The 15,656-nt window shown below is 42.7% G+C and overlaps 1 protein-coding gene across 3 annotated transcripts in view; it reads left to right on the plus strand.

The window, feature by feature from the left end:
• The first annotated feature begins 1,618 nt into the window (after positions 1-1,618).
• The window catches only part of SWAP70 (switching B cell complex subunit SWAP70), a 40,657-nt gene continuing 26,619 nt past the window's right edge, over positions 1,619-15,656 (plus strand). For all 3 annotated transcript variants that reach the window (XM_074918150.1, XM_074918149.1, XM_074918151.1), the window contains exons 1-2: positions 1,619-1,784; positions 9,552-9,692. In XM_074918150.1, coding sequence (XP_074774251.1) covers positions 1,686-1,784; positions 9,552-9,692 — 240 coding nt within the window. In that variant the 5' untranslated portion in view covers positions 1,619-1,685. The remainder of the gene's footprint in view (positions 1,785-9,551; positions 9,693-15,656) is intronic.

Below are 15,656 nucleotides of genomic sequence, written 5' to 3' on the forward strand. Positions count from 1 at the left end.
TTTGACCTGCCCTTTGAAAATGCAGCAAGAGGTTCTTGTGTTAACACCGTTCTGTTTGGCAGTAGAAGTAATGTATAGAGTTGTTTTCTTGTGTGCTGGTTTTGGCTGGGGTAGAGTTCATTTTCTCCACAGTAGCCAGTACAGGGCTGTGGTTTGGATTTGTGCTGAAAACAGAGTTGGTAACCCCAGGATGTTTTAGTTAAAGCCGAGCAGCACTTACACAGAGCCAAGGCCTCTCCTGCCTCTCAGCCCACCCCACCAGTGAGGAGCTGGGAGGGACCCAGCTGAGCCCAGGGGTACCCCAGGGCAGTGGCCTCGTGCTCAGCACATACAGCTGGGGGGGAAGGCAGAAGGGGGGACGTTGGGGGTGATGGAGCCTGGCTGGCCTGGAGATGGCTGAGCACCCGCCTGCCCGCGGGGATGGGGAATGATCCCCTTGGTTTGCTTGTGCACGCGGATTTTGCTTCACCAAGTGATTAAACTGTCTTATCTCAGCCCATGAGTCTTCTCGCTCTTACCCTCCCAATTCTCCTCCCCATGCCTCTGGTGGGGGGAGGCGGGAGTGAGCAGCTGTGTGGTGCTTAGCTGCCAGCTGGGGTTAAAGCACAACACCTTGTAACAAAATCCTGTGATTGCTTGAATGACCAAAATGGTGTAACTTTTCCATGGGTAGGATCTGTGTGACATGCTGCACCTTGATCAGAGACCTGGCTGATGCTGCACAGCTCAGGGTTCCCAGCACCTGAAGGAATGAAAGGTTATCTATACTGTCCTCTCTGTTATAGTGTTAGCTCCAATACGTGGCATTTAAGTGGTACTTTAGAGCCTGAGTCTAACGAATCGGCACAAAAGTCATCTTGCTGTACTTGCCAGAACTCTTGCACTCGCAGAGTGCTATTTTTGTTCTGATGATGCAGCAGAGTGAAGACTAACATTGGACAGAAGTTAAATATTTTTTCTTCCTTGTTTGCTAGATGTCTTGAATTTGGCATCTTAACGATTCTGCTTTAAATCCATGAAAATGAAACCTTAACTGATCAAGTGCTGCATACTGTGAATTATCTCAGATGCAGCATTCAAAGCTGCCTATCTGTTGTGGCCATGTTACTTTCTGGCCACTCCTGGCCTAGAGGCAACTAAACACCCCTGAAGGATCTGCCAGGAACACAAGGAGTGTGATGTCCCAAGGCCTTGCAAGGTAGCTGCTCTCACATTTGCCATTTAAGACAAAAAAAAAACCAAAAACCCCTTTAACAACACACACCTGTGTCCCTGTGATGGTATTTTCTACCCCTCCTGCTCTGGCAGTAGTGGTGAAGTACGTTTTTAGCCCTCCCCTCGCTATTTCTGATGGGCCTTCATCCACTCCAGCTGTATGCTGCCTTCGTTAAAAGCTGCTTTTTGAAATTTTGGGGGCTGAAGCGGCCCACGAGGAGAGTTACTTCTCTCTGTGCGAGCGAAGGGCAGGGCGCGGGGCCCCGCTCTGGCCCCGCGGCGGGGACGCCGCGCGCGCCCCTCGGGCCGGGCTCTGGGGCGGGACGCGCGCGGCTCCCGGGGCGGCGCCTGCGGGGCCGGGCAGGGCCGGGCACACGCCCCCGGGGCGGGCGCGGTGGCGGCGGCGGGGCCGGGCGAGGCGAAGGCAGAGCGGCGGCGGGAGCGGGGCAGCGGCAGCCGGCGCGCCGGCCATGGTGGGCCTCAAGGAGGAGCTGCTGAAGTCCATCTGGCACGCCTTCACCGCCCTCGACCTTGACCGCAGCGGGAAGGTCTCCAAGTCCCAGCTCAAGGCAAGCGGGGCGGCCGGGCGCGGGGGCAGCGGGGCCGGGGCCCGGTGGAGGCGTGAGGGGCCGGCGGCGTGAGTGGCCGCCGCCATGGGGGTGAGAGGGCGTGTCGCGGGCATGGGCTGTCCCCGCCGGCCGCCTCCGCCGTGGACGTGGTGATGCTGGGCCTGGGGCCCGTCTGAGGTGGTGACACGCGGGGCTGCGTGAGGGGACACGGCCGCCCGCTTTTGAAGCTTGCCTGGGGGCTGTGAATTGCATCTTCTCCGTTAAGGCTGTCGTTCGTCACGCGGCACCGCCGGTCGCTGTGGCTCCGGGATGCTCCGTGCCACGAGAGGCTTGCGCCGGCCCTTCCTCATGCTCAAGGAGGATTATTTTTATTCTGCCCAGGCAAGCGCTTTGTCCTCCCTAAGATGCCAATGCACAAATCCTTGTGCTTCTGGTCTGCTTTCAACTGCATATCCTTGGTACCCTTTCTGGCGAAAATCTTTTGTGGGATAGCCACAAGGTCCCATCTATAGGGGTTGGCTGTATCCAAGTGAAATTCATAGCTTGCCAAGGGGAGAGCGAGGTTCCACAGTGCTCTCTTATTTGGGTATAAACAGGAGAATTAGTCAAGAGGCTCCAACTGTGCCATTCTTTCCTTAGCTTATATGCTCAAGTAATGTTTGTGCTCTTAAAAGAGCTCTCAGGCAGCTTGCCGAATCTGATCCCGTCTTGGCCCTACTTTATGAGGCTGTCTTGGCTTGGGAATAATAGCAGGAATCTGGCTAAATAAATATTTTGAATAACAACGCAACACCTGTTGACATTTGAGACTGTAGGTCCTTGTACTGAGTGCTGGAGCTGTGTCGGCTGCAACAATCAACCGAAGGTTGCGTCCTTTGTGGGATTAACTCCCGACTGAGAGTGGCCTTGCTGTGGGTGGTATTTTCAAGTATGGTCAGTAGCTGATGAACTTTGTTGTCAGCATTATGTAATAAACGTCCACAAGGCACCCATTCCTCTTCTCCTTTTCTTTGCTTGGGGCGATCAGGCTGTGAGGTAGAGCCTAATTCTGCCAGAGGTGACTGGGGGGCAGGAGCCAGGCAAGAGGCCAGACCTGACTGCAAGCTCAAGCTGAAAACGTGTGCAGGTCCAGGGTCTTTTACAGGTGGTGGCATGAAAGTGAGTATTTGTGTTGCAGTGCTGCAGGACTAACTGCAGTAGGTTGCAGAGAGGTGTTTTTTAATTGTCCTGCTTTTTAAAGGAATCTTGTTTTCCTGTCGTGCCACCACACCTTGTGTGCGCTGCCCTGATTTCTGTGCTCAGGGCAGTCACCCGGGAGGTGTGTCTGCAGCACGGGTCGGCAGGCCGGTCAGTAAAGAAGCTGTCATAGCCACACAGGTGCTGGGGTCCATTAAATAACTAAAGAAGCAGCCAGGATGCTGGTGGCTGTGTACGACTTGCTCTGATGGAGGAGGGTAAAAGAATAAAAAGGAGAGGGGAAGTTAAACTTGTCTCCTCATTACCTATCAAACATCTTCCTAAACAGCTTTGATGTTTCATGCTGTCTATCTGTGACAGAGAAGGGTTAAAAATAAAGTGGGACTTTGTGGGTGTCTGCAGTTCTGTCTGTGATACAAAGACTCCTGATGGAAGGGTCAACTGTGGGACTTGGAAATGCAGAGACAAGTCTGAAGTGAAAGTTCCTGCCTTCTGCTGTGGCTACCAAGAATTAGTTTTCAGTAAACATGAGAAAGGGTAGAGACTGTTCTTCCATAGGCCTTTGTAGTGTCAAACTGATAGTCCTACTAGGGAGGAAAGGTATATGTTACAGCATCAGCCCCACATCGATGCAGTGGAAGGGGTTGGCAGGACAGCAAACCAGAAGTTCCTGTCTGATTGATTTAGGGCTATGTTGCACTAAGAAAGTATTTCACAATGAAGTATTTCTCATTCGCATTACCATGAGGAAGATATAGCACCCCTATAAAATGGAGAGACAAGGCTTGGAGATAAACATATTAGTAGAGATCTGTGGCATTAGAAGAATATGTTTAATAATTTAGTCAAGCTCCTGTTATAAAAAAAAATGTGTAAAAATCTATTTGCTTTCTGAGAACAGCATGCCATGTTGTAACTTGCTGAACTCTTCCCGCCTCAGTAGGAATATCTACTGACAATGGATCTTTGAGTTGTATAATCATACCTTGTATAAGGTATGGCTGTCATGTCTTAAGTATAACATGTTGGTCACTGGGGAGCAATTTCTAGTTTCTCTACCGAGAAGTCATCTTTGAGCCTTCCATACTTTGAGCATTCCATAAAAATAAATAATTTTAATTACAGAATCACAGAATCATCTAGGGTGGAAAAGACCTTGAAGATCATCTAGTCCAACCATTAACCTAACACTGACTGTTCTCAACTACACAAATAAAACTACACAAATTAAATACTATGAGAAAAACTAATTTATGTTATGTAGCTAAGGCCCTACTGTGAAGGGCTTGGATCACACATTGTTTTTAATTTGTGTAGAGCAAAGGGATGAATGTGAGTGAATTGGGTCTGTTTCATAGTCTAGAGAAACAACAATGCTTGGAGGAAGAAGTAGAACTTACCTGGAATGTTAAGGGTTTGATGACATGTCTTTTATCCATTTGTGTCTTTGGTATATGGTCTGAGCTGCTGGGAGAAGAGACAGTCAAGTCAGTCCTCTATGTAATTTAGAGTATTACCTTCTTCCAGCATGCACTGATTTATTTATGGGTTTTTTGTCTAATCAGCAATCTTCAGAAGTTCTACTGCTATGCTGGCTGATATATATCTGCAGATCTTACCCTTTTTTCTACATAAGCAGAAATATTTGTGTATTCTGTTCTTAAATTACACCTTTAAATATGGACACAACCATTATTTTGTTGGTGTGTTTCAGCACTTCAAAACACTCATATAGTAAAGCTAAAGTATGTTTTGTGTATGTGGTTATAGTTGCTGTTGTGGTTCAAGCTCAAGCTACATGCAAATATTTGTTTTCCTATATTTAAATCCGGTTTCATTTGTCTTGCTATCTGCAATTTTAAAATTGACTTACTTTAAAAGTTTCTATAATGCACCAACATTCAACCTGCTTTTCATCCAGATGTTGAAACACTATGGTTTTAAATGTAGTTACACTTAGCAGCCAGCAATACTCCTTGTAGTATGTGTGTACGATGAATCTTGGAAGGAATGCATACCAACTAGTTTTCACACTCTCTCTGGAAGCTCTTCCTCCCGTTGCGTTGTGACTTGTCTCTGCTTAGGCAGTGGGGTTATTTGGCTGTTCTTGTTTTGTTCTGTGTGCTGTTGCTGAGGTGGATTTTCAAAGTCTTGTGTTCCTGGTGTGATATCTGCAGGACATGGATGATGAACACCTCGTGAAAATAAGGTCTCATGCAGGCCCATAATATGTGCCTGACCAAAGTTACTAGACAGGCTTAGAAAATTTAAACTTGTACTTTAACAGTATCTAGGATGTTATAGGAGTATTATACCTCTTATCTTTGTTTTGCCTTTTTACTAAATGGGAAGTCAGTGGCCATTGGGAAGAGGAAAAATGGTGTAATCAGGGGCAAGAGGGACGGTCCAAATGGAGAGGAAGACCTCGAACAATGTAGCAAGGCACTGGAAGGGTTGAGAGCCTGTGACGAGTGGGCAGGACCCCAGCTGGACAATTGACTTTGTACAACACTGAAGGGTGGTAGGAAATTAGTCATTATGACTCACTATGAGAGATTTGTAGTCTGACGTTATTAATGGGGCTCAGAAGCGTTTGTATCAGGGTAGCCATGAGGAATTGTGTCTGCAAGGTGTGAGGGGAGGGATGCCCCTCTTCCAGAAGAGCTAGCAGAGCGGGGCAGCTTGTAGAGTGAAAGGGAAGGCATTAGGAAACCACGAGGCCTTGATACTGTGCTTGAGAGGAGCAGCTGCCGGTAGATCAGCAGCCTGCTTAACCTTTGTCCTTGAGGTTTTGTCAGCTGGTTTCAAGGAAGATTTAGAAGAAAGGCACAGTAGATGAAGGATGATTACTGGGAGCTCTTCCTAAGGGCCAAGAGCCACAGGGCAGAAAGGCAATTCCCTTGGCAACTGGACAGATGCAGGCTGGCACCAGTATGTGATTTGGAGCCAAAAGGGATGTGATGATAATGAAAGCAAGAGGAAGGGTGAGGTTGTCGAAAATGGCAACAAGGGGCCTGTGAGTGCCCAAGGGAGAAGGGAGCAAATGGAGGAATGGAGAGGTGGTGTGGGTGAAGGGCGCTAGTGTCAGGAACCTGAGCTGGTGGAGGCCAGGCTTGAATACACTCGTTTGTCTGGGAAAGGGGTTGCTGCATGAACCCCAGTGTTAAGTAATAGGACTCTGAACAGAGCATTTGGTACCTGAGTGGATAAGGAAGCTGTACCTTGAAGATGCTGCGATGCAGGAAGCTGTATGCTTAGACCTGCCCTGGTTGAAAAGACCTTGTGCCTGTGACAAGTGACATATACGATGCTGGTTTCCACACTGGTCAAAAAAGGAAAAGGGAATGTACGTGTGAGTAGCCTTATTTTGGCTGGCTAGCTGCTGACATGGATGTCAGGGAGAGATGAGCCAAGAATGTCTTGGAATGAATTCACGTGAAGGCACTGAATGGGGCTGTCGAGATCTGTGATGCCAACATTTTAAAATCTTAAAAAGAGATGGGGGAAGGAGAAGACCCCCCTGAAAAATGGAAAAGAAGAAGAAAAAAGTACTGAAGAACTGACAATAGCTGCTGTAAGATTAGTCTGCCCTGTTAATGCTCCTACTATGATCTGGGCCAAATTTTTGTTGCTGAGCAGTAAGTAGTCTAGCAGATCTTCCTTTCCCCTTTAGAAACTCGGTCACTTCTATGGTCAAGATTAAATGGAACTACTCAGATGGTAACAATTCAACACGTGTTTAAAGTTTTGGAAGATCAGTCTTTTGGAAAATGGGAGCTCAGAGGGGAGCAGCTGTGACAGAGTAGAGCTGGGCTGGAGATCTGCACTCCAGTTCATGCAGCATGAGACTGGCCATAAATAAAGTAAATCTAAAGTCTGTAACAACCTTTGGTGTTCAGCTTGCTTGTTTCATTCAGTTATTTGTATTTAGAGCAGAACACCTTCAGTATTCCCTGGGCACCACTAGGCATCCTTCTCATGAAACTTTTCGTTGAAAATGGAAAAATTGTGCCAAGAGTATGCTGGGTTTGTGAACCCTTTGCAGACTGATTGCACCATATCATGGACTACAGTTTGGGGACCACTGCTGTACCCATTTGCTGCAGCACAGAGATGAATCTTCAGGTTGGGGTAGGAGTTGGCTCTGACATGAGGGTGGATTGTTAAATGTGGCATCCAGAGCATAGGAAGTGCTGAAAGGAAAAGCTGCCTAGCAACCCTGTGGGCATGGGGGGAATAATCCTTACTGGTGCAAAACTTCCTCGTGGTTGACAGGAGCTTCTGCGAGGCAAGGCGATTTTTCATACTCCAGTTACATTTTTTTTTTAAACTTTAAAACTGATCATTAAAACAGAGTATATCATGATTCAGATAACGTGATTTGAGAAAACACAACAAAATGAGACCTTGGTGCAGAATTTTTCAGGCTTACCCTGCAACTGAAGAATTCAGCTGGCTCTTGGCCGTGTTGGAGAATGGCAGGCTTTGGCAGGCGCTGAGGAATTTCCTGAGTTATGAAAAGAGAGCACTGGACACAGGAGAGATGGCAGATAAGGCAGATCTTAGGAAATGATCGAAAGTGGAATTCTTTCCTGGTAAATTGGTTGCTTGATGAGGAAAACCATCTAGGTTTCTGACAACCAAAGCACAGTAAGAAGGCCAAAAAAGGGAAGAGAGAACATGTACAAGACACATGATGAGAAGTGTTTTATTGAGAGTTTTAAGTTATTTTGGCAATAAGCTGAAATCAGTTATGCTTTTAGAATATTTTTATTAGCTGAGTATTTTTTTAGTTATGGTATTAGCAGCACAGTCTGGTTGGAAAACTGAGATCATCTTTATCTCTCAGAAATTCAAGAATCCCTCAGTCTCCTATAAATAACAGCAGAAACCTTAAATAGAAGGGGAAACACGCATGATAGTACATTTTTTTCCCCCCTGTACGTAAATCACATGGACTCAAATACTTGATTTGATGTGGTTGTTAAAAATAAGGATGGGTTTAAGGGAAATACACTGTTGATGGAAGGTACTGTGAAATGTGGTAACTTCTAAATACTATTTTACCTCTTTGGGAAATACAGCTTTTGTTGTAAGATGGCTGATGCTACTGTTTTTCTGGTTTTAAACTTTTGCACTTGGTTAGTTCCAGTGGCTTAATGTTTGTTTGGCAGCCACCCCATCTCTACTGCTTTATGTCTGCTCACCTAAATATAAATTTTCTGCTTATAATTTTTCTGCGTATCTTTTTACTGCTTTCTTTTTGCATCATTTGTCTCAATTTTGTTTAATTTTATGCTCCACAGTAAAAAAGTAAAACACCTGCCAAAATTCAGTTGTAGTCTGTGCTGTCTAGTTATTGATATTAAAAAAAAAAAAATCCCTCTAGCAGCATGCCTTTTCTCAGGATGCAGTTTGGTTTACTTCTGCCTAATTTTGTTTTACCTGTATTTTTTTGCTTTGGTTTTTAGTTGTACCTTTTCAATGCAGACCATTCTGGGGCATGTGAAGTTAAATCCTTAACCCAGTTTCTGTAGCCAGTATATGATCTTCAGGGGTGTAACCTCTGCATCATGCCAAGGGGAGAGCACTCCTGAGTCTGTTTAAGACCCAGTGGGCAGCGTGTTGCTTGAGTGACCTGGCTTGAGACAGTGTGAACAATGAAAGCGATGATGCTTTGGTCTTTCTTAGGAAAGTGCTGGTGGCACAGGAGTCATTGCGACCCAGGGTCTGCCTTCCTGTTGTTGGTACTGAGGCGTTAGTTTGTGCATGGAAAACTCCACCTAAGTTGAAGAACTTGAGATGCGTTGGCTACCAGTTAGTTTTCAATACTTCGGTACTTCCTTAAAGTTAATCAAGTGTGTAACCTCTTCTTGAAGGTCATTTCTCAAGAACAGACATGAGTGCTGGTGGGTGTTAAGCTCTTGATATAATTCATGCAAATACATTTTTAAAATAAAAAATTTGAGAAGCACACCTAAACCCTTCCCCTTTTTGTAACATTACTTTTCCTTTGCCAACTGAAACATGGGGTGAATGCTGAGAAGCAACCCAAAGCAAGCAAATGAGAGAAATCTGTAGTTAATGCTTTAATTTGAGTGGTCATTTCTTTGTAAGCTAAAGGTACCTGTTGAGTTGTTTTCACTAGATAGTAAGTATTTATCATTTCAAAGGCTAGGTGTTTGTGGTTGTTTTCCGTAGCTGTCTAATTTCACTCTGTAAATACTACTTTGGTGTTTCTGTATGCCTCTCCTGGCTTTCAAATGCATAAGTGTTTGTGTACAAAGGGCAGCTTCCCTAGCTGTGCTTGTACTTTTGTAGGAATGGACCTATCTGTGATTGCATTGTTTCTGTAAATGTGAAACAGTCTGAAGCTGTTGAATCCTCGGAGTCAACTTTTTCAGTTACATTTGTTTTTTTGACAAAAAAACCCAAACCACAGGGCAAGACTTGTGCTGATGTGGAAGTGTCACTTTGCGCGTGGTTTTTGTGAATCACAGGTCTGCTCTGGAGGGAATGCAGCATGGTTAAGGCCGACAACAGGGTCACTGGTTTCTCTTCTATCCTTAGGTCCTTTCTCACAACTTGTGTACAGTGTTAAATGTTCCCCACGATCCAGTGGCCTTGGAAGAGCACTTTAGGGACGATGATGAAGGACCAGTTTCCAATCAGGGTTACATGCCTTATCTAAACAAATTCATCTTGGAAAAGGTAAGTTTTGTGTTCTTGTGTTCTGTTTTTCCCTTTATCAGGTTTTGTATTAGTGTCTTTACTTGCTGTACTTCCTTGCGGAAGGAATCATGCTGGTGCAAAGAGACTCTGGTTGTGAGTGTGCCTTTTGTGGGGTTGTGATGGGGTGGGTACTTTGGAGCACCTGTGCCTTAAAATGGAAGGGTGCACTGTTCTCTACTTCTTTTTTGTCTTCTTGGTTTCTATTTCCTGATGCATCTGGTCATTGTCTAAGCTGTGTTAATGCAGAACCATGTTTGTATTAATAAAACACCTCAGCTGAATTTATTTGAAAGTGTCTTGGAGGTGTAGATTGGCCTGCTTTATCCTGCATTATAACAGAATATTGTCATAGACTCCTTTGCAAACAGGAAGGGCAAAAATGTCTTTTATGTGTATTCACAAGGTATTTTAATAAATAGATCCCTTCAAGAAGTTACAGTGGGTGACTTTAGGGAGTGTTGTTAAGTTTTGTCTTGCAAGTTCTTTCATTTCTAAGCACTCTTTAGCCTTCTGCTGTGCCTTGGTTTTGGGGAAGCTCTGGAAAACCAGCAGGGTTTCCCCTTACTCTCCATCTTGTTCTAAGATAGGTAGTCACGGGGTTTGAAAGTGTAAAAAAAAAAAAAAAGCGGCAAACTGTCTTCCCTCTTTTTTTTTTTTTTTTTTTTTTTTTTTTTACGACTTCTGCTGACATAGTGGTCCAGACAGTAAAAAACATGCCATGGGATAATGCAAACGTACTGGCTTCAGTACCTCTGATTTCCAGTACACTTGGGGACTGACCCCAGAAACCCTCAAGCTTTGATGTTGTGGCTGCAGAGATGCATAGATTCTTGCTTTCTTTTATAATGTTAAGAAATCCTGAACTGACATGCTGTTAAAAAGTCCAATGCAGCAATTGCAGATTATGCAAACTCCCTAGATGGATTTATTGCTTTTTGCTGCTGCTTTAGTCTACATTTAATACTGATGATATTAATACGTGTTCCATATAATGCAGTCTGACAGCTTGGAAGCAGCAGAACCTGCTTACACCTAGCTAAGATTTACCAGCTCCTCTGCCTCTCTACTCTGTGTTTCTCTCCTACCCAGTAGTAGTGTCGTGTTTTATGTGTGGGAGTTGTTGGTCATCAATACACATAAAGGTACCCATTTTAATGTCTTGGCGGTTTGATGCTGAAGCATCTTGCGTTGTCCCTAAGAAGTTTGTGATATTTCCATTTCATGCTGGCTATCTGAGCTCCTGTAAGATTGAACAGAGAGCAGCAGTTTTATACAGATTCTGGGGAGAAAGAAAAGGTCTTACTTTATTTTGACCGAAGGATTACAGTAGTAGAGTCTGAACCACAGTGATTTTTGTTAATACTATTTGTAGGGCAGTAGCAAGCCATTAAGTAAAAAAAAAAAAGTATGGAAGGCTTTTTCAAATATAAATAAGCTATATTGTTACAGAGTGTTTACAGGAAGAATAGTTACAGACCTGAGGAGCAATTGCATTTAAATTACACCTTAATTTGAAAATGAAAGACCTGGCTACATAAGCAAGTTGGTGTGAATTTACAGTGTTTAGCTACTCTGGGGCAACTTCTTACCCCAAGGTAAAAACAAAGGACAAACTACCTGGTTTTCTCATGAAAGGAAATTCACTTGACTGCGTGTAGTTTCTTGTGGTGTTTTACTCATACACTGATCTGGCTTCCAGTATTTGCCTGATACACCCATACCATTAGTTCATCTTAAAAGATGAAAATGTTAAGGAACAGGATTAAATTACCTGTAACTTTATATTATTTAATCCTGACTAAATGCTTGTAAATAGTTTTGTTATATACTATTAAAAATTAGTGAAATTCTTTAGACACAAAGCTATATTTGTGGACTGGAAAAATCTTGGTTGTGACATCTCATGTTTTAGAGATGACTTCACATCAGTGCCAAAAGACAACGTGCAGTGGGATGAAGTCACTGGTTCATAGCATGTCTCCTTTGTTTAAAACAAACAAGGAAAAAAAGCAAACAAGAAACCCTTTTTTTTTTTGATTCTTGCAAGGCGTAATCTGTTCTTTTAGATGGGGTGATTGTACAACAAATTTAATTTAATTTATGCCGGTAAGTAAAGCTACTAAAGGAGGACTGGTGCTGTATACCCCCAAATACAGAGGAAGTTCTCTCAGTTGCCAGTCATACATCTTCTGGTGAATTAATTGATTTGAGCAAGAGCAAGCTGCTTAAGAGAGTTATTTTGAATATCAAGATATTTTGCTTTAAAACATCAGTAAAATAGTTAAAGAATGAATCCTTAGATTTATTTTAAAACAGATATGTAACTGACTTACAATTTTATTGAGAGCAGTTTGCAACCTTTTGGAATAACTTCTGTTGTACTCTTAAATGCAGTTGTAGTTTTAATTATTTTTTAGTGCTGACTTACCCTGTGTTACCCTGCAATAAAGCCTCTTTATATAGAACCAAGGAAGAAAGGCACAAGTTGGTAGTTCGATGAGACAAACTGATGGCATCTAATTTCCTTTATCCAAATAGGGAATTTGAATACATAGTTTGAAAAAGTAACATTGTCTAATGGATGATTTCCAGTATTGTGCTACTTTGCAGACTGATGTATCTAGGATTTTCTTGCATCTGAAGCAAAATCTGTTCTTCTTCTGTAAGTGTCCCTTTCATGAGGGAGCTGTCTCTTGTCAGTATATTGTCTTCAGAATTTGTTTCACTTGCTTTTATAACAATATTTTAGCATGTGCCATTATTTACAATGTATGTCTTTTAATACCAATTGAAGATGTTTCCTTTTCAATGGTGGTGATGGTGGTATTTTACAACATGCCTTATTTATGGCAGGTAAGAGTCATAAGAGGGGGGGGGAGACAAAGAAGAACTTTGTTCTAAACCTCAGGTTATCTCATCTTCCCAACAATTCAGTGAATGCTAGTTACACTACCAGCGCTTGTTACATTTTTGGGACTGATCTGATCACTGGTACTTAAGCCAAATATTGTCTGTATTCTCTTATGTTTTAGTTATTTAGTTGCATATTAGTAGAAATTAAAGATCTAGAAAATTGTATGGGTTTTGTTATGTTTTTCTTTTGATTATTTTGTGAAGCTTCTTAGAAAGAGGAGGTGGGTGTCTTCTGTAGATTGTGTTTTTATCTCTGAGTTTAAGCAGTTTTAAGGTTGGAGGGGTTGGTTCGTTTGCATGTTTCATCATTCAGACAGATTCACAAGAAAAAGTGGTAGCTGCTGTAGAGTTAATAATAGTGTAGGGTACTGTAGAAGCTTCCAAGTGAAACAGTGACTTCATATAATTTGGACAAATTATGAAATACAGTTAAAAGCATGTACTAGTGCACAAGAAAAATATCTTGTACAAGCATTTGTTTATTAATTAAGCAATGGAATTGTGTGATATTCACACAGGTTGAAAGCAGAATGAGTATTCTAGCAAGAAAAAAAGAAAGACATTTTGGTTTCTCAGTAGAGTCTTTTAAATTTCTTTATAATTTCACATTAAGATGATTTCAGTGTAGGATTCACAGTGGAGTTTCACTACAGTTAAAGATGTTTGGGGGAATTCTCTTTAAATTTGAATACCAGGATAGTCTTTGACCTAGTCTGTTTTTGTAAATACGTGTTTTGTTCATGTCATGAAGAAGCAATGTGTATATGGATTTCTGACTGGGTTGTTTTGCCATCAGTTCATCCTGCTTGAAAAGTTTCTACTTCTACAATTTCTTAACTAAGTTAGAAGTACTTTTACAAAGAAGTTTAAGTACTGAACAGTTTAGAAACTGTTCAGACATTTTTAATTTTTGAAACTATCTTTAGAAATGATCTGTCGTAAAACCAGAGAGATGATTCAGAGTGATTGTTATGTAGCTACCTACAGTGGAGTGTTGCCAGTCAAGGAAGCCAAAGTAGCCCAGCCAAGACTTTCATAGTATTGAGTTAGTTCTAAAGCAATTTGTGTTTAGTTGTGGGATTTTCACCTTTCTTACATTTGCATGAGGTAGGAAGGTACTTGTAGAACATAGGTACCAGGAATAGTTGGCATTGTTACATGAAATTGCCAAGGAAAATTATTATTCTTTAAAGAGAACTATTTAGTTCCATCCCCAGCTCCCAGTATCTCCAGAAAAACAATTCTGTCATTATATCCTTTATTTAACAGCCAGCCTGATCATTTAGAAAAGAATCACAGATGTGAATCAAGAGTTATCGTGGAGAGCCAGGGCTTGTGTGCTCATCTGATTATTGTTCCTGAATAATTCCTAAACAGTGTCTCTGCTCTGGATGACACATGGGCCCCATGAAGACCATTTCAGAATCATGTCTGGATTCTGAGAAGAGGACTTGCAGATCTAAAGTGGGACTGCTGGCACAGCGCAAACTAGTCCCCTGCAGTAACATGGTCCTGAAACTTCCTGCTTGGCTGCTGCCTAGTCCTGGTAGTAGTAACGTGCTGCTGGTGACTTGGGTTTTGACGTGAGTTTCTGAGGCGCACGTGGTCCAACTTTGCTACATGAGCAGAAGGCACGCACTTTCCTTTACCCCAGCTGGGGCCCGTGCCTCTCTCCACCGATCTCCCTCTGGTCCTTGACTCCTGCTGTGCTTTAAAACAGGATCTGCTGGTAGAGCAACCCACCTTATTTATAGTGCTTAGAGCACTTGCCAGGCAGTGGCTGTAGGAAAGGAGATTTCCCACCCTGTTGGCATCTTCCTCAGGAGTAGCATAACGACTAGGACATTTCCAAGGTGGAACTGTTCATCATCTGGGTAGGTGAAGCTGTTTTAGAAAAGAAGTCAAGCTTCATTGGGCAGGGTAGGGAGGTTAGACAGGAAAAAGCACAGGCAGAAGTAGCCATGGGATGAAGTGCTGGCAAATTAAAAGAAGGACAAGTACAGCTGGCCTCTAGCCCTTCTTCCAAAGCATGTTCCTTCACTTAGCTGGTGTTTCATTTAAGACCCATGTTTCTTGTTCAAACAACCAGGATGCTGAGGTTGTGGCTGTGGCAGCTATAGCTCCTACAGCTTCCAGCTTCTTGAAAGGACAGCTGTAGCTGGCCTCTTGTATTGTCACTTACATTGGTGGCCTGCTCTACAGGCATGCAAAGTCTATGGCTTTCTTTCATGGTCTCACTTTTAGTCCTGACAACTGTACTGTAAAGTGCTTCTTGGCATAGGGTTGGTTTCCTGTTTACCTCTGTGTTGTTTTTTTTTCTTTTTTTCTCCACCCACATCAGTTCATCCACTTCCTGAGTCTATCTTTGACTTAGCCATTGTGGCTCACCCTCCACTATATTTGACCACTTACCAGACTGGATAGAAAATTATACTGTTTGCAGTAGTGTCCTTGACCCATCTAAGATGGATGGTTTGGCCTATCATAAGAAAATGTCACTGAAATTACTGGTGTCATTACCACAAGAGTCACAAGAACCTGTTTCTTAGGCATGGTTTCCAAAATCTCAAGGGATTTACGTTATAGTGCGGAACATGCCTTTATCAGTTGCATGTTGGCAAAGATATTGCTAAACATGTAGGGAGACAAATAGATTTCATCTTAAACTTAAATGAGGGTTTAAAAAGAAAACAGAGGAAATGAAAGCTTTTGCGTGTGTAAGTAATTCACAGATGATACAGTTGCTAGGTATGATAAAGGATAACAAAAAAAGGGGAATTTTATCAGTAAGGTGAAGATTTGCAAGTCTAAGAAAAATGAAAGGTTCTAAGTGGATTAGCGTTCAAGAAAAAAAAAAATTACATGTTTATGAATATCCCTCAAGAATTACATTTGAGTAACATATTAGAGGTTTTTCCCAGCTATTGTTCCAATATTACTTTTAACATATCCACATGTAGTTTTGGCTATATTGGTTTCCAAATTTGCTATACAAAATCTCAGCAACTCAGTGCAATAGAAGGGCAGTTG

The sequence above is a fragment of the Athene noctua genome, chromosome 14, assembly GCF_965140245.1.
Source record: "Athene noctua chromosome 14, bAthNoc1.hap1.1, whole genome shotgun sequence".
NCBI classification, from domain to species: domain Eukaryota; kingdom Metazoa; phylum Chordata; class Aves; order Strigiformes; family Strigidae; genus Athene; species Athene noctua.